We start from the raw sequence: 20,047 nt of genomic DNA, 5'->3' as shown, positions 1-20,047 counted from the left end.
TATCCTATTTAGTAACTTGAAAATATTACAACTAAAATGGCCCTGATAAAAAGGTAGCTATTTCCATAATTACAACTGTCTGTTTATAAACATTGATCTATTATAGAACTTGTTTCTTTACTCTAGTATAATATTTTCTATAAAATTTGGGTCACTCAAAAATTCCACAGTGAGTCAAAGTGTTAAGCGTGTTTGAAGCCATGTTAAACTAGTTACCTACCTACCTACCTACTTACCAAAGTGTTGAGGAGTATTCATAAACTTTTTGACTGGTTTCAAACATATTCCATTCTATCACATTGATTTAACGTAAGGGCCTCAAATACCGGTCTATAGCATGCTACCACAAACAATGGCCACCTGAACATATCCTATGTGATAACTAATAATACTGTTTTTAAGTCAGTGCTCTAATGTTTGTTTCAGGTTTTCCATTTTAAAATTACGATGAGGAACCGACAGGAGAACTTCATTCCTGACGAAGTGATCACGAAGATGTTCCTAAGCATCGAAAGTATTTACCAGTTCCACCACGACTTCCTGCTTCCACAGCTCGAGGACAGGATGAAGAATTGGTAACTATCACAGTAGAGCAGAGAGGTGGGGGGGGGTATCAGCAGCAGAAATCGTTACAAATAAATATTTTGTTTAACGACACCACTTGAGCACATTGATTGTTTATGAATCATCAGCTATTGGATGTCAAACATTTGGTAATTCTGACACGTAGTCAACCAATGACAGACCACTCTATGAAAACATATTGAGGAGGGTGGTTAATTGCTACACGAAAGGCATGTAAACCAATGACAGACCACTGTATGAAAACATATTGAGGAGGGTGGTTAATTGCTACACGAAAGGCATGTAAATCAGTGGCAAAGTGCTCACCTGATGTACGTTTGATGTAGGATTGATCCCCTCGGCCTGGGCTATTTCTGGTTCCAGCCAGTGCACAACAGTTGGTATATCAATGGCTGTGGTATGGGATGGGAACTCTATTTACGTGCTTATATCCACAGAGTTTCAGGCATGCCCACCTCGGACTTAGCCTCTGACTTCGCCAGTGACCAATTCCGGGGCAGGAGGGAAGGCTGTGGTATGTGCTATCCTGTCAGTGGAATGGTACATATAAAATATCCCTTGCTGCTAATGGAGAAATGTTTTGGGTTTCCCTCTAAGCTAGACTATATACATCAAAATTTCCAAATGTTTGAAATCCTTTTGTATTACATGTTCTTTCTTTTTTTTTTAGAGGTCAGAATGAGATAAAATAAATTATTATATTGACACAGTATTAATTAAGTAATTGATAATTAATATACCATTAAATGAAGATAATAATTAATATTGTCTGGCATTGCTGAAATGAATCCAGCCAGTTAAGAATCTAACAACAAATGCCTTGTGAATTTAAAAGGAAACAGCACGAAAATCTAGTAAATTTAAACTGCATGGCTTATAGTTCATAACTTTATTATGAAGTTAACCTTTAAGATAGGTGGCTGCTTAATACAGATTGCTTGAGCAGATTTGTAATTTGGTTATTTCTTGAAATGTTTTTCTTTGACTACTCTTGTTCTGTTTTGTGATTGTAGGAGCAGTAAGCCATATATAGGAGACCTGATGAAGAAAAATGCACCATTTCTGAAACTGTATACAGACTATGTGAAAAACTTTGACTGTTCTATGAATCTGATAAACACGTGGCAGCAAAAATCTAAGAAATTCACGGCTATAATCAATGAAATACAGGTAAATGCAGGTCAAATTCATGGCCATAATCAATGAAATACAGGTAAATATAGGTCGGATTCATGGCTATAAGCAATGAAATACAGGTAAATACAGGTCAAATTCACAGCTATAATTAATGAAATACAGGTAAATATAGATAAATTCATGATTATAATTAATGAAATACAGGTAAATATAGGTCAAATTCACAGCTATAATCAATGAAATACAGGTAAATATAGGTCACATTCACGGCTATAATCAATGAAATACAGGTCAAATTCACGGCTATAATCAATGAAATGCAGGTAAATATAGGTCAGATTCACGGCCATAATCAATGAAATGCAGGTAAATATAGGTCAGATTCACGGCCATAATCAATGAAATACAGGTAAATATAGGTCAGATTCACGGCCATAATCAATGATATACAGGTAAATATAGGTCAGATTCACGGCCATAATCAATGATATACAGGTAAATATAGGTCAGATTCACGGCCATAATCAATGATATACAGGTAAATATAGGTCAGATTCACGGCCATAATCAATGAAATACAGGTAAATATAGGTCAGATTCACGGTCAGATTCACGGCCATAATCAATGAAATACAGGTAAATATAGGTCAGATTCATGGCTATAATCAATGAAATGCAGGTAAATATATGTCAAATTCACGGCTATAATTAATTAAATATGACCCTAAGTTCAGCCAGCAAACATTTCACTAGTGTTCGCGAACTATTTGATTGGTTTCCGACGTGGCCATTTGGTTTAACGTGAGGCGCCTAAACTAGTCTAGCGGATGTTTTTCCGATCGGTCTGTTTGAATGCAGCCCAGATAAATATAGGTCATATCATATATAAGTCAAGTATGTCATATATCCAGACACCGATTCAGGACATATCCTACATGTACTTCCAGCCCTGAATATTCCCATGTAAAAGGTTACTGCTGTACTTTTAAGTTAAAGAAGCATATGATTTTATAAATTGTTATTACATATACATGTTTTTGTATGTCAAATAATAGACCTGTGTGGCTAACTAAATAGTTTACTAATTTTAATACATTGAAAAAAATCCTTATTTTTCTTATAGAACATGTTTAATCAAATAATTATTGAAGTAATAGTCTGTGTGATTTGAGTACCTGTATTAAGTACCTGTCTTTTAGTGAAATTCAAAAGGTGTGATTTTGAAGAAGTTTAATTAACCAAACAAATATTAATCTACAATAGCAGTAGTAATTATATTTCAATCTGTATAATAAAATTGGTAATAAAAGTTTTCTGTGTGTAATTTTAGAAAGAACCAGAGTGTGGAAGTCTGACGTTGCAACACCACATGCTGGAACCCATTCAGAGAGTGCCTAGATACGAAATGTTGTTGAAAGGTCCAAAATATTTCATATTTCTTAAAACGTACCTGTCCTTTTTCAATAATCTTTCATGTATCATTGAATATATAGAGGATACTCCCCTCGTGTCTTGTGATATCATAATTTATCAGCACGAGTTAATAAAAGTATGAAATCCGAGGCTTGCCGAGGAATTTTATATTTTTATCAACGAGTGCTGATAAATTATGATATCACAAGACACGAGGGGAGTATTCTTTTTATTATCCATTATCATTCTTTAAATTTTTCGACAATTGTAAAGAATGTCAGTAATGTGGATTGAATGTCACTATATTTGAAAGTGGTAGACTCATTAACTAGCAGAATGATAGGTTTAGTGCTGAAACATACATAGTGACGTAACAAAATAATGTTTTGTGATTAAAATTTGACCAATCAAGATTATAAGAAGCGATATCTCCTAGGAGAATATTGCAGGGAATATCACAAATTATAGAGCCAGCAATATCTCCTACAAAAGCCTTTAATGGATGATGAATTTGTCTTACATCAAGCTATTCACCATATCATATTGATTTTTGAAAAAAACCTCAAAAGGTTTTTGAAATAGGTTTTTGCTTTATCCTGTTATTATCCCTGGGACCACCTTTTATTAATTGCACCAATCAAAACACAGATTGGGTAAATTTGACATAAATTAGTGATAATGCATTCAGCCACTGGCGATGTAAAAAGTTTCACCTGGGCAGACATGCCTGAACATTAATTTGATACAGGCAAATAAACAGAGTGACTATAAGTCTATCAAGGATTGAAGGTGAAGTACCTACCCGATGCGCAGTCAGTTTGGGATTGATCCCCATCAGTGGACACATTGGGCTTTTTCTCGTTCCAGCCAGTGTATCATGACTGGTATAACAAAGGCCGTGGTATGTGTTATCCTGTCTGTGGGATGATGCATATAATAAATGATCCCTTGCTAACTAATGGAAAAATGTAGCGGGTTTCCTCTCTAAGACTAAATTTCAAATTACCACATGTTTAACATCCAATAGCAGATGATTAATAATTCAATGTACTTTAGTGGTGTTGTTAAACAAAAAAACTGTAACTTTAAGTCAAATGACCAGCAAGGTTGGTAGACTGGGTTCGTACCATGGGACTGGCTCCCACTCAGGTGGGTAGGTGTATCTCCACTACACTGACCTTTTCTCATTTAACACCAACTAACCACTGTTCTGGACATGCATACAGTCTGAGGTGTGTTGCCCAGAAAAATGTTTACCAAGCTTAATTGGATATGACTACAATAATAAAGTTGGAATAACTCTTCATGAAGAAAAGTTGCGTCAACATGAAAATTTAGTCACCTATAGGCCTAGTCCGTCCCACAAGTGACGCCTTTTTTCACACTATGGAATTTACTACAAGTAATTTATTTTTGTGATGATTGTTTTCTAAATTGCACACAAATATAGGTGGGTTTTTTTTTTTGTTATTTCCAAAACACCTTTACTTTTACTTTTGTCAAACTAAACTGAAATTATTTACAAAAAACAATTTTGGTAGTAGGATGGGACACACTAGAATTGAGTGGTAATAAAATGGGATATCAATCAGAGTGAGATTAAAGCCAATAGATCACATCATATGACTCAATGTTGAATCATGAGTTGAGTCGAGTCACGTCGTATAGTGTGTATTGAAAAACCAGTCATCTGCAACTGATTTTTAGTCAACCCGACGGTATTTGACATGACTTCAGTTGTACAGTGAAACTCCTCTAAACCGGACACTCTCAGGACCAAGTAAAATGTTCAGTTTCAAGAGATATCCGGTTTAGAGAGGTTAAGTTTTGTGAAAAATGTCCGGTTTGGGGGGATTCCGGTTTACAGAGGGTCCGGTTTTAAGAGGTTCCACTGTATAGTGTGAGTGGGTCTTGGCTCATGATGCGACATGACCTACAGTGTTGAGTCATGTCAAATAATGTGATCTATAGTCCGTCCCACAGGGAACGCCCTTTTTCATGCTATGGAATAAACTACAAGTTATTTATTTCTGAGCCAATTGTTTTCTTAATTGGATGCAATAATTGTATTTTTTATTTCTAAAACACTTTTTCTTTTCTTCTTACGTGAAACAAAACTAAAATTATTTACAAAAAACATTTTCGTAAGTGGATGGGACAGACTATAGGCTTAAGATGACCGATAATGTAACTGATCAAGTTAATGACCTTGTTCTTTGTGTATTTCAGACTATATTAAACACATACCACAAGACTCGCAAGATCATCGGGATTCAAAAGGTAAAAACTTTTATCTTTTTTTTCTCAATTTTCACATCAGGCAATACCCTGAAATGCATTATAATTGTTCACACTAGGAATTACTATCAAAATAATTTTTACTATTGCAATATTGTAATAGTATTGCTGGGGAGCAGTCTATATATTAAGGTAGCATCATAACCATATATCGATACCATATAAAGTCACATTTTATTGGGAGCTAAAAAAAATTACTTTCGCTGTTTTGGGTGTAGGAGCTAGCAGAAGTCGACACCTGTGCCCATGACAGGCATGCACTACAACAGCTTGATCTGAATATGCATGTTATAAACCCTATGACGATGACCATGGCCAATACTGTCCTTGAACTTGTCTCCGGAAAGTGATATGCAAGAGAGATATATAGTTCCCTTTAAACAGCGAGGTCGGCATTAGGATGGCTTCGGTGTCGTGGTTAAGCCATCGGATATAAGGCTGGTATGTACTGTGTTCGACGCCCAGTACCGGCTCGTACCCGGAGCGAGTTTAACGACTCGGTGGGTAGGTTTAAGACCACTATACCATCGTCTCTCTCACTAACCACTAACAACTAACAACTAACCCACTGTCCTGGGCCCTATTTCACAAAACATTGTACGCCTAGTTTTGCACGTAAGCATAAATGTACAACTAACCCACTGTCCTGGGCCCTATTTCACAAAACATTGTACGCCTAGTTTTGCACGTAAGCATAAATGTACAACTAACCCACAATTCTTATTACTATTATAGTTCCAACAAATATAGTTAGAAGAACACATATTTCATTTTCTTTTATCTTTAAAATACTGCAGCTTCCATAATGATGTAATTTTTTGCATGAAATTAATGCCAAACACGTGTAAACACATGACCGGTGTAACTGCTAGTAGCAGACGTAAACTTACGATGTTTAGTGAAATGGGTCCCTTGACAGACAGCCCAGATAGCTGAGGTGTGTGTGTCGAGGACAACGTGCTTGAACCTCGATTGGATATAAGCACGAAAATAAGTTGAAATGAAAGGAAATTAGGATGTTGCATAATCAGCACAAAATTTGAATCGTGCCTTTTACTGTATGTAGCTGTTAATCCATGCCTCATCCTCCAGTAAATGTACAATGTGACCCCCCCCCCCCCCCCAATATACTTCTGTAAATTTGTCATTATTTTTCAAGCTTTTTTTTATTTTTCAGTTGCTCTTGAATTAGTCACCACAGCCACGAAACATTCCAGTGAAGCCATGAGGAAGATAGTGAGTTGTTTTTCATGATTCTAATCTTTTCACTGTATTAATATGCTTGTAAATTATTGATAAGAAGACAAAACTCACAAATTGAGTTACCTTTTTTTTCTTGAAGATGTCAGTAAATTCACTGACAAAGTTGGAGTAATAATTTTTTTACAAATTTGAATTTACTGACAATGATGAGAGTAATATTTTTTATTACGACACTTTGTGTAGAAAATAATTTAGAAAATTACATAGAAAATAAATTAGACAAGTTATAAAAAACCCTAGATATAATGTCATAAGCATACAAGACGGGGGAGGGGGAGGAAGGCAGCTGTCATGACACCCCCCACCCCCAACAATCCCCCCCCAATTGCCATAATTGTTGCAGTGTGATGAAATTAAAATAATTTTAATAACATTTCGATACTTTACAGGAAAAGTTTAAAAAACTTCTTGAAATCCATCAACGGTTACGAGGGATCCATGTTGATTTCATCAACCCGACCAGAGAACTGCTTTGTGAGGGACCAGTCACCAAAATATCAGCCAGAAGTGGAGAAAAACAAATCAGATATCTATTTTTAGTAGGTTTACATTAAATGTGTATTCAAAATGGTGCCTTTCTGGAATTGCCAAAAAATGTCAAATTTTAAAACTAGATTTGAGGAATATCATGCATTTTCTTTCATTTGTTTTCTTTCTTGTATGTATAGCAGAGGTGGGGAACTTTAATTTCTATACCAAATTTTAAAAGATACTTACCTTGATATTTGTTTTGTATTGTACTTTTACACACAGCTGTGTTTTTACATAATTGTATAAATAATATTTCCATATATTTACCTCTTTATGACACCCAATAACCGATGTATATTTTTGTGCTAGGGGTAAACATTCATTCATTCATGCGCCACGGTTGTTTTGTTTTATCATCAGTAGCCGGTAATAGAAAAACGGTGAATACACTATCTATGCTCTAGTGAGAAAAAACAGGACATTACAACCACTTCGTTCTATACAGTAGTTTGTTATAAGTGTGTTCATTCTAAGTGTACTTTACTGTATTATTATTTTATTCCTTTCTTCTAGAATTGCATATTTCCAATGATAAATATTAAAATTTACCTTCCTCAAGTTCAATTTGTTTTTTAATTCCTTAATTTGTCAGCTGGTATTATCAAGTTTTTACAAGTCAACAGCATTTTATCACAAATATTGAAATTTGTTAGATATGCTGTTACGAATACTGATGGAAATTTATGACACCAACTGTTACCAACTTAATGTGGTGAATGCAAATTTTACAGTGAGTGAACAGTATTTAAAAAGAGCTGGAATTTTGCCTTCTAAATTGTGTATGAACTTCTCAACAGTAATATCAGCGAAAACCCACCTCAGCATGAATTTGTGTTTTGTTGAAGCATTAGGTAGTTATTCTCCTGTTCTGTTGATGCTTTTGAATGTTAGAGTAGATATAATTGGCTAAGATGTCAGGTGGGTGTATTATTTCTTCATCTTTTCTTTCAGTTCAACGACATGTTGTTGATTTGCAGTGAACTCTTGTTGAAAACATATAAAGTTAGGTCACAGCTGGACATTGATGGCATGAAGGTAGAAAACATTAAATAGATTCACTGTGGCTGGGTTTTTTTTCTGTGCTTCAATAAGGCTTTAAAATAGGGCATACAGCACTTTTCTACATCGAATCTAAATTTGGGCGTAAAAGGAGATGTGGCCATGTTTACATCTGCCTCAGGGGTTGTTTTTAATTTTCTCCTCTTTTCAGCAATAGATCCAGCACATTTTGAAAGAAAGGTGAAAAATTTTTTCACATTGGGCCGAATTTATAAAGACTGCATGTTTATGTAACTACATACATTTACAATGCTTAAATACTAGCGTTTGAGAAAAACAGGCTGCGTAAATTCAGCGCATTATGACCAAAGGCTACTTAAATCAGGTTCCTACAATACCTTGGTAGAGATTTTCGAAGCTATCTTACACTACGAAATCGTAAAACCATTGTCGGCTATGACGTCACTACAGCACATTCCATATACCGTAGTGACTTGTGACGTCACAGTTTACAATGGTTTTACGATTTCGTAGTGCTAAGATAGCTTCGAAAATATGGGCCCATAGTACTAAATTTGATGTTGTCACAACTTGGCATATATCTGTGTTCTAAATTTCTGAGAGTATGTCTTGTTACCATGACGGTACACTTTTTAAATATTTTTGTCATAAAAAAAAAAAAATGGTCTGGTCTTTTGCAATCTGACTCACCGTTTTAGAAGTAAGTGGATCAGGTGTTAATTAAAACAGAAAATTATTCTTAAAAGAAAATTGTGTTGGAGACCAAGAAAATATTCTATAGAAAAAAAGGAATTGAGCTGATTATTATTTGACATTTCAGTTGGGTTAAATATAGCAAGTAATTTGTTTAAACTTTATTATTTTCTTAATATAGAGGTCTATAAATATTGAAATATTCTCATTAATTTTATATTGTCAGATTCAAATGTAGAGGTCTATAAATAGTGAAATATTCTCATTATTGTAACATTTTCAGATTCGATGGTAGAGGTTTATAAATATAGAAATATTCTCATTATTGTGACATTGTCAGATTCAAATGTAAAGGTCTATAAATATTGACATTTTTTCATTATTGTGACATTGTCAGATTCAAATGTAGACGTCTATAAATATTGAAATATTGTCATTATTGTTAATCTTTCAGATGAAATCAGGTGAAAATCCAAATTCCTTCTGTGTTGAAAGCAAGCAAAAAGTTATAGAGATGCTTGATCTGGAGTAAGCTGTATATGATATTTTGGTTGAAGGCTATTTGAAGTTCTTTATGAATTGAGAAAATTGCATGTGATATACTTTCTGAATTAATAAAAAAATGAAGGTCATTCTGAACTAAAAATCATTATTTGTGAAATACTTTATGAATTGAGAATGTTTAACATAAAATACTTTTGAAGCCAAGGAAATTGCATGTGATATACTTTCTGAATTAATAAAAAAATGAAGGTCATTCTGAACTAAAAATCATTATTTGTGAAATACTTTATGAATTGAGAATGTTTAACATAAAATACTTTTGAAGCCAAGGAAATTGCATGTGATATACTTTCTGAATTAATAAAAAAATGAAGGTCATTCTGAACTAAAAATCATTATTTGTGAAATACTTTATGAATTGAGAATGTTTAACATAAAATACTTTTGAAGCCAAGGAAATTGCATGTGATATACTTTCTGAATTAATAAAAAAATGAAGGTCATTCTGAACTAAAAATCATTATTTGTGAAATACTTTATGAATTGAGAATGTTTAACATAAAATACTTTTGAAGCCAAGGAAATTGCATGTGATATACTTTCTGAATTAATAAAAAATGAAGGTCATTCTGAACTAAAAATCATTATTTGTGAAATACTTTATGAATTGAGAATGTTTAACATAAAATACTTTTGAAGCCAAGGAAATTGCATATGATATACTTTCTGAATTAATAAAAAATGAAGGTCATTCTGAACTAAAAATCATTATTTGTGAAATACTTTATGAATTGAGAATGTTTAACATAAAATACTTTTGAAGCCAAGGAAATTGCATGTGATATACTTTCTGAATTAATAAAAAATGAAGGTCATTCTGAACTAAAAATCATTATTTGTGAAATACTTTATGAATTGAGAATGTTTAACATAAAATACTTTTGAAGCCAAGGAAATTGCATGTGATATACTTTCTGAATTAATAAAAAATGAAGGTCATTCTGAACTAAAAATCATTATTTGTGAAATACTTTATGAATTGAGAATGTTTAACATAAAATACTTTTGAAGCCAAGGAAATTGCATGTTTAATACTGATTAACATGAGTAAGTTGGCTTATAAGTACTTTTGTAATTAAATATATTGCATGTGAAGTATAGGGTTACTTATTAAAATGAGTACATGTATGTTGGTGTTACGTTATAGTATGTTACAAATTGAGTAAGTTGGAATTAAAATATTGTCTTAACAGAAAACAAATTGCATGCAAATTTTAATACTTAGTTAATTAAGAAAATATTAAATCTGGATAAAATAATAAATATATTTGTCAAACTATAAAAAGATACATGTATTTCAGGATCCTTTAAAAATGGTTTTCCTATGTAATTGTAGTTATTTTATTTTTTAGGAATCAAGCTGGTGAAAAATCAAATTGGAAAGAGGTTGGTATCACTTGATTTGTTTTTTTATTGCTATTATTTTGAAAAAAACACATTGGGAATAGGGCATCAGGTTACAATGGGCTATTATTATCCATATGGTTCAACATAACCGAGTTCATAATAATCATACGAAGCACATGTGTAATAACAAGTGTAATGACGTAATATTGGAAAGCGACGTCATAACATGACATTACTTCTCCAGTCCTAGCTCAGTCTGTGCATTTGAAATATGACGTAATTTCACAGTCTCCTTCTAGATGCGGCTGAAACATTTTGAGTTGGGTCTTATTATTCATAAAGACAACAACAATAATAATATGGATAATAAAGAAATTATTACACTTGCGTGTGAGTCATACTGATTTTACCAAACTCGTGTCAGGATTCATGTACTACCCTCGCTCTCGCAAAAATCCTGACACTTGTTTCGTAAAATCAGTACGATACACAAGCTCGTATAATAATCTTTATTTGTTAATTTTTGGGGTGTGCATGCAGTACATACGTGTAAACATTGGGTGGATGAGACTGGGTGTCTATTTAATCACTGTCAGAGTTAATGAAGGTAAGGATATAGCTTAATGGTAGAGTGTTCGCCTGAGGTTCGATGGGTCATAGGACCATGCAATTACCCTCGATGGACTCTGGTTTTTATTTTAGCCCATCCCAACCAGTGCCCCACGACTGGTACATCAAAGGCCATGGTATGTATTGTCCCATCTATGGCAAAGTGCATATATGAGATCCCTTGCAGGATTTTGGTTTGGTAGCAGGGTTTTTTATTATAAACAACCAAATGTCAAAATAACCATAAATATTGCTTTCTTTTTCCTTTAATTTAATTAAAGTGAGATTACAGTTTGGTAAATTCAGTGTGTGGTCACATTTGTACTTGTTGGTTACATATTTGAATTAACTAGGAAGTCAGATATATGTGTGTGACATTTCTTCATTTTTATTATCTTTCTTTCAGTCAATAAATCAAGCAATTCTTGACCTTGAGTACAAAAAGCAGTTGTTGAAAAGCAGAAAAGAACTGACACAAAACTCTGAGCCATTGGTAAGTTTAACATGTAATTATTCAAACTATTTCAAACCATTTCATGTTCCCATGTTTTTTGCTTACCTGAGGATAGATTACCATCGGTCGATCCATCAGTCTTTATATGCCCATCTTTGACATGTTTTTTTTTTAGTATGGCATTATCCGTCTGTATCTTGCATGCAAGTAAAACTTGTGATGGTGGTGTGTCGTATTCTATAATAACCACATTGCCACGACCTACTTTTGATGGGAGGGGCAGGATGTAGCCCATGTGGTAAAGCACTCGCTTGATGGGCTTGGCAGTTGGTGTGGGATCAATCCCCGTTAGTGGGCCCATTGAGCCATTTCTTCATCCAGCCAGTGCACCAAGATTGGTATATCAAAGGTTGTGGTATGTGTTATCCTGTCTGTGGGATGATGCATATAACAGATCCCTTGTTATTAATGGAAAAATGTAGTTGGTATGTGTTATCCTGTCTGTGAGATGGTGCTTATAACAGATCCCTTGCTATTAACGGAAAAAAAGTAGTGGGTTTCCTCTGTAAGACTATATGTCAGAATTACCAAATGTTTGACATCCAATAGCCGATGATTATTAAATCATTGTGCTCTAGTGGTGTCATTAAACAAAAACAAATTTTTCCTTTTGATGAGCCTTTCGTGTCCCAACCACTGCTCTGTGACTGTAGTATGTGCATCGCTGCCTATGTGCATCGCTGCCTATGTGCATCGCTGCCTATGTGCATCGCTGCCTATTTCTCGTTTCAGCCAGTGCTCCACAACTTGTGTAACATAGGCCATGTTGTGTATTATCCTGCATAAAAAAACATTCAAATCGAAAATAATAGCCCATAGAGTGGTGGTAGTTTGGTTTCCTCTTTCATTATGTATATGGTCCTTAGCCATGTGTCTGATGCTATACTATATATAACCATGAATAAAAATATGAGCGCATTGTTAAATAAAGCATTTTTTCTTGCCTGTGGTAAAGTTTGTATAAAACACTCCTTGCTGCTGTTTCGTGGGCTTTTCTGTCCCAGACAAAAGAGCCGGTGTAAATCGACACCTGTGGCCATGACAGGCGTGCATTACAACAGCTTGCTCTGAATGTGCACATTAAACCCTATGACCAGTGAACTAGAGTATATGATTGGTTTCCGACGTGGCCATTTGGTTTAACATGAAGCGCATAAACCAGTCTAACGGACGTTTTTCTGTTCCGTCTGACTGAACAGAGCCCTGACCTGACATGACCTGACCTGTTTTGTGGGACTAGCTATTGTAGTAGCTGTGGCTTTCTGTCACATAGACTTTGTGTTAAAATAACCATATATGTCAGACACCAAATAGTCTTAGTTTACAATGTTGTGCAGTGTCATTAAACATGTACTCCTCTTTGAATATATACCGGCCTCGGTGGCATCGTGGTTAGGCCATCGGTCTACAGGCTGGTAGGTACTGGGTTCGGATCCCAGTCGAGGCATGGGATTTTCAATCCAGATACTGACTCCAAACCCTGAGTGAGTGCTCAACAAGGCTCAATGGGTAGGTGTAAACCACTTGCACCGACCAGTGATCCATAACTGGTTCAACAAAGGCCATGGTTTGTGCTATCCTGCCTGTGGGAAGCGCAAATAAAAGATCACTTGCTGCTAATCAGAAAGAGTAGCTCATGTAGTGGTGACAGCGGGTTTCCTCTCAAAATCTGTGTGGTCCTTAGCCATATGTCTGACGCCATATAACCGTAAATAAAATGTGTTGAGTGTGTCGTTAAATAAAACATTTCTTTTTCTTTCCTCTTTGAATATGACTAACAAAATATTAGTCCATGAGCTATGATTCATTTTTTAGGACATACATGTAATTTATTTAAAAGAATAACGGTTTTGAAAATAAAATTGATCAAATGCATGGTGGTTGGAGGCAGGTTAAAGAAACAGACAGTAGTGGTTAGTGAGACAAACACTAGTTAGTTTTAGACTGTATTTCCCTGTTTAAACTTCACACACTTTAGCTTCTCTATGTTATAACCTTATCCAAATGTGTGTTGCAGGTTTATTGATTAACTAAACTTAGTGTCCATGTTTATGGGCTGAAACTAGAGTCTGCACCTTTAATGTATACCCATCATGATAAAAAACAAGAGAGCCCCCCCCCCCCCCCCCCCCCCCAAAGCATAAAATACATCTAAGTGAAGATGCCAGCAACTGGAGGGGAGAGGGCAGTTACATATTAATTTGGCTTTCGGGGTGGGTGGGGGTTAGATAATGTGTCTTTCAATGTCATAATCTATAATCTTCAGAGTTAGTGGGGGTACCAGTACCGTCTTCATCCTTCTGCTTCCAATGTCTATTCATTAAATGATCAATTGTGGAATAGCTCAAACTGAATGTTGTAGTGATGAGGTGGTAATGTTTTTATTTTGACTATTGTTCAGCTTTCTGACTCTTGCCTTGATGTGTTGGTAATGCTTTTATTTTGACTATTGTTCAGCTTTCCAACTTGCCTTGATGTGTTAGTAATGTTTTTATTTTGACTATTGTTCAGCCTTCGGACTCCTGGCTGGGTACACGTGCACCACAGTGGGTGGCTGATGACCAGGCGACGTACTGTATGGTTTGTGACAAGGGATTCTCAACTCTCAGAAGGCGTCACCACTGCCGGGCCTGTGGCTGGGTAAACTGACTCTCACCATTTAGAGAATTGACTAACGAGCTACGAGGAATTATTAATTATCTGTCCTGAGTGAATGTCCCAATGGCTCAGGTTTTACAACATTCATTCACAAGGGCCAGATAATTTGTAACGCCTTGTAGCAAGTTGGTTATTCTCTTTATTACCCATTTTAACTGATTTTTAATGTAAAAATTCCTCTGCGGTCTACAACAAAGCCATCAGCCATTACGTCATGTAATCTCACACGCATTACATGACATAAATATGAGTGACGGTGATCTTTTTACAGTCAAATGTTTACAGTACAAAATAATACGACTATGGTTGCATTAGAAAATAATATTTTGTTTATACTACTTAAGCCACTGCTTATGAAAATATACCATTTCATGTTTATGAAACAAATCAGTCAAAATGAGCCAATCAGTAGAAGCAATCTGCACACTGTGCAGAGATCAAACAAATATTACCCCATATATTTGAGCCCATATGGGTAATAAATAGAGAATAACTAGTTAATGACGTCAGATATCTGCTTATATCTTTCTGCTACTATACGGATATGACTTTGTTTATCATCATCATTCTGTCGGCAGAAACGGAGGTTGCAGGATAAAATAAAATAATCTGGCTTTAAAGAGACTGCCCTAAGTTTTCTGCCATTGTAAAGTTGTTGTTTCCGACTAACCAAGCCCTTTTAACGGCTAAATTAAATGACATATTAGTTACAATTTGTATTTAGATTATCCAGTGTGTTACTGATCAACCTTGGATGTTTGTAATAACTCAGAAATATTATATCATAATATTTTTTCGAAGTTGCGAAATTATTACTTGGGTAAAATACAGTTTGGACCACTACAAATATTAGAACGACCAAAAACACACTGAATATATGGACACTGATGGTCTAAACAAAATGTATCTAGTAGTTTTAGTTATTAGTTGAAAACATGTTTTAATGGCAGTCGGTTCACCATATGCAAATTGTAGGAAGTTGGCTAGTTTATTTCTTTAAAGAGCCACCTTATTGTTTTTTCAAATTTGTTGAGCTAACTGAAACTTGAATTAATTTGGTTTCAGAATTTCCAAATTTTCCAAATTTTTAATAATTGTTTGGATCCATTTTAAACTAAATAATGTTATATTTTGAGTGTTTATCGCAGCTTGGGATTGAAATTTAAAGAGTTAGGTCAAATACCACAAGGACTTGTAGCAGATAGTTATATGAGAGAGGATGGAAAAGTTTGTTATGTTTCGCTTACATGTACTTACAATGTTTGTGATGTTTTAAGGGAGATAACCCTGTTGAAATTTACCATTGATCAGGGTGAGCAGATTTATTAGTCCCCTACTGGTCCAACCCGCGGGGACTATAGGTTTCATCTCACTAGCCTTGGTGGCGCAGTGGTTAAGCCATTGGACTACATGCTGGTAGGTGCAGGGTTCGCAACCCGGTGCCGGCTTCCACCTAGAGCTAGTTTTTAAGGGCTCAATGGATAGGTGTATAAGGCCAATAAACCCTCTTCTCTCTCTCACTAACCACTAATGACTAACTAATCCACTATCCTAGACACAAATCTGACAGACAGCCCAGTTTCATCTCCGCCCTTCTGTCTGTCTGTCTGTCTGTTTTTTCACCCATCTGTCCCACATATAGTTTTCTGGATGGGGTTTTTTTCACAATGCATCGAGATATTGAGCTGAACTTTTGTGTATAGCTTTATCATGTTCTGTTACAGATCAGTTTTGACTTATGGCCCTTGAACTTAGGAGATGTAAAAAAAATTCTCCGGTTTTGTTTTTTTGGCAATGTCTCGAGATATTGAGCTGAAATTTTTTACATAACTTTATCATGTTCTGTTACAGATCAAGTTTTACGTTTGTGGCAGTTTACAAAATTTTCACAGAGTTATGGCCTTTAACTTTGTTCAGCTTTGAAATTTGTTTTCCGGACTTTTATTTTGCAATGCCTGAAGACATTGAGATTAATTTTATATATATATAGAGCTTTATCATGTACTGTTACAGATCAAGTTTAGGTCTTACTACACAGATGTCATCTGCCATTGAAACCCATGTTAAACTGCCCAACTTCAAGCGAAGATTGCCCATAGAACGGGTTCTCGTTGGCACTAACGACATACACCATTGTAAACATACATTATTTAAGCATTTATTTTCACTCCAAAACTGAGAACATTTCCGTCTCAATTTTTTGCTATATGACCGCATCTGGCTGTAGTACCGGTCCGAATAGGTGGTTCATTAACCGATTCACTCCGGCTGTCACTTGCGCTATATACCCATGTCCCAAAAGGTCGATGCACAATATTACAAAATAACATGGGCAAAATACAGCCAGAAGGCTTACCATTAAACATACATATTGTTTTAATTCTTCACCATTTGCTAGAAGTGAATATGTGACCCATAACATGTGTCCCAATTAGGAACTATAGTGGACCGTGATGAATGAACTGTCACCCGGAAGTGATCTGTGTAGTGAGACCTTAATTAACTTTTATGGCAATTTACCCTTTTTTTCACAGAGTTACAGCCCTTGAATTTCAGAGATATGTATTTTTGGGTATCCGGTAGGGGACATGCATTGCTTTAGCAGTACTCTCAGAATGCTTGTTTACTATTGTTCTTATGACAAAGGAATAATCAATTTCATCTACATGAATGTAATGCCATGTTCTGTGGGTAGATGTCAGCATTGGCTGGAACTACTGATAGAGACATGAAGTCGGAGTGGTCAGTAAAATCAGATTTTAATTAAACTAGCATTTCAAGTTTCTTGTACCATGTACATGCATCATACAATGTACCAAAATAGCTCAGAAGCCAGCATAGGCTCTACTGTATACTGACATAGAAGTATTTTTTACCATTCATCTTCTATAGATTTGCCACATTTCTTAACAAAATATTTGTTTCTTTGCCATGTGTTTATTTTTTAAAAGCTGGAGGGTTTTATTTATAATAATTGTTATTCAGTTAACCACCTTTTAAGTTACATGAAAATAGTTAAGATTCCACAATTTTTCTTTTATAACATTAGCCTCGGTGGTGTAGTGGTGAAGCCATCGGATGTAAGGCCGGTAGGTATTGGGTTCACATCTCGGTACCGGCTCCCACCCAGAGCGAGTTATCATGATTCAATGGGTAGATGTAAGGCCTCTACACCAACTTATTTCTCACTAACAACTAACAGTTAACCCACTGTTCCGGACAGACAGCCCAGAAAGCTGAAGTGTGTTCCTGGGACAGCTTAATTAGATACATGTATAAGTAAAAATAACTATAAAACAATCTCCCACCTAATTCTTTCCACTCATGCCATACTCTCCTTCTCAAAGTATTTCTGCTCATTCTAATCAAACATTTATTAAAACAAAATGATTATAATAAATGTTTAAAAATTAAAATACACGAACCATAAATTGTTGATTATCTTTCAGGTAACAAAATGATTATAATAAATGTTTAAAAATTTAAATACACGAACCATGAATTGTTGATTATCTTTCAGGTTACAAAATGATTATAATAAATGTTTAAAAATTAAAATACACGAACCATGAATTTATGATTATCTTTCAGGTTATATGTAACAAGTGTTGCCGCAGTGCTCCGCTGGCGTATCTAGATAACAAACTGGATCGAGTGTGCACGAAATGCTACTCTGTGTTGGTCCATGCATCGGAGGACAACGAGTCGTCCCACAAAGGAACGACTAAACCTGGAAACGGCATCTTACAGGTTTGTTAGATCTGCAGCGGAGGACTGCATTGTTTAGATCAGTACAGACAGCAGCATTTTGTGTTTTGTCTTTGGCTACTTCTTGGCTTGTGGAATGTGCTCATAATTACTGTTTTGACAACTTCTGACTTGAAAATATAGCATCCAAAATACTCCGTAGCTCGTATTTTCAATTTGTAAGATTGGTGGATCCAGGGGTATGGTCAATGGGGGTCACATGACATGCACACACACACACACACACACACACACACACACACACACACACACACAGACACACACACATACATACACAGACACACACAGACACATACACACACAGACACACACACACACATACAGACATACACACAGACACGCACAGACACACACACACACACACACACACATACATACATACAGAATCACAAACACACGCATCTACACCCGCACACACACACACACACACACAAATGATTGTTTGAAATGCCCTTTTTAAAATGACAAATGGTTTTTTTTTTCAATTCAACATCCATAAAATATAGTGAAGGCACAGAATGAATGAATGTTTAACGACACCCCAGCACAAAAACTACATCAGATACTGAATGTCAAATTATGGTAAATACAAACATGAAGTGAAAAAGGCACAGATTCATGATGACATATAACAGAGATGCCAACCATTATGAATTTGGCGGAATCATTATGAATTTCAAGCATAGATTACCCTATTACGATTGTCTTGTTCGAAATTCCAATTTTTAGAAAGAAAATCGTAATTTCGCATATTTAGTGTCAGATCGTATTTTGGAAGGCACAAATGTTGTTAACACCAGAAGAAATGGAACTTTTTCCATTTTCACCGTCAACAATCGTAGAATGGTTTCCTGCCTTGTTCTTTAAACTTACGGATTCTGAATAGTGAGTATAGCAAGCATGGCGATATAGAATAAACTAGTCTAGCAACTGATCTTCCGAACAGCCCCAATGTTTGCCAATTGGGTATGGCCTTGAACGTGATTTTACCAAAATGTTGAAAAACGTGCTCCTGAGCCATCACTGATAACATTCCTATTGGGGGGGGGGGGGGGGGGGGGGGGGGGGGGGGGGGGGGGGATTCCTATTTTTGAAGGCCTGGATTCCTATGGCACTCATAACTAGGGTTGACATCTCTGCATATAATATGATTTTCCAATGATCACAACATGTCAGACAATCATATCACTTCATTTTATCTCGTTATTCATATTGTGGCATTTGTGGATTTTCATCAATTGCCAACAACATTTGCTAATTTGGAAACATGTCTAGTCAATGTCATCACCAGAAAGGGAAAAAAAGGTGCAGAATAATCTTGGATGGAAAGGTGGAAAATAAATGGCAGATTTTCTTGGTGCAAAATGGTCTTGTTTACAAAGAGTTAAAATATATAAAAGCTTAATTGACTTGGGAATTTTAGTAGTTCTGTAAAAGAATTGGTGTCATTGCATTTTTTTCTTAAATCTTTATTATAAATTCTTGTTTGTTATTATTTATTTAAAAACAAATTTTCAAATTGTGCCAATATCCACAGTGATTTTAATTCCACAGTTTGTAGCAAATTTAAAAGACAATTAACTTTGTTCAGCTGATTCAGTATGATTGACTGATTGATTAATTTAATTCATTTTTTATAGCAGAACA

At 35.3% G+C, this 20,047-nt stretch overlaps 1 protein-coding gene across 1 annotated transcript in view; it reads left to right on the top strand.

Annotated features, from left to right (window-relative positions):
• Nucleotides 1–20,047, top strand: part of LOC121368772 (FYVE, RhoGEF and PH domain-containing protein 1-like) — a 106,626-nt gene that overhangs the window by 66,779 nt on the left and 19,800 nt on the right. The window contains exons 6-17 of the mRNA XM_041493520.1: nt 427–575; nt 1,599–1,755; nt 3,053–3,140; nt 5,365–5,415; nt 6,611–6,669; nt 7,086–7,235; nt 8,179–8,262; nt 9,395–9,468; nt 10,857–10,890; nt 11,867–11,953; nt 14,486–14,614; nt 18,224–18,382. Of these exons, the coding sequence (XP_041349454.1) occupies nt 427–575; nt 1,599–1,755; nt 3,053–3,140; nt 5,365–5,415; nt 6,611–6,669; nt 7,086–7,235; nt 8,179–8,262; nt 9,395–9,468; nt 10,857–10,890; nt 11,867–11,953; nt 14,486–14,614; nt 18,224–18,382 (1,221 nt within the window). The remainder of the gene's footprint in view (nt 1–426; nt 576–1,598; nt 1,756–3,052; nt 3,141–5,364; nt 5,416–6,610; nt 6,670–7,085; nt 7,236–8,178; nt 8,263–9,394; nt 9,469–10,856; nt 10,891–11,866; nt 11,954–14,485; nt 14,615–18,223; nt 18,383–20,047) is intronic.

The sequence above is a fragment of the Gigantopelta aegis genome, chromosome 3 (genome assembly GCF_016097555.1).
Source record: "Gigantopelta aegis isolate Gae_Host chromosome 3, Gae_host_genome, whole genome shotgun sequence".
Lineage (NCBI taxonomy): Eukaryota > Metazoa > Mollusca > Gastropoda > Neomphalida > Peltospiridae > Gigantopelta > Gigantopelta aegis.
Note: the sequence above shows the minus strand (reverse complement) of the source record. Positions and strands in the feature narration are given on the sequence as shown.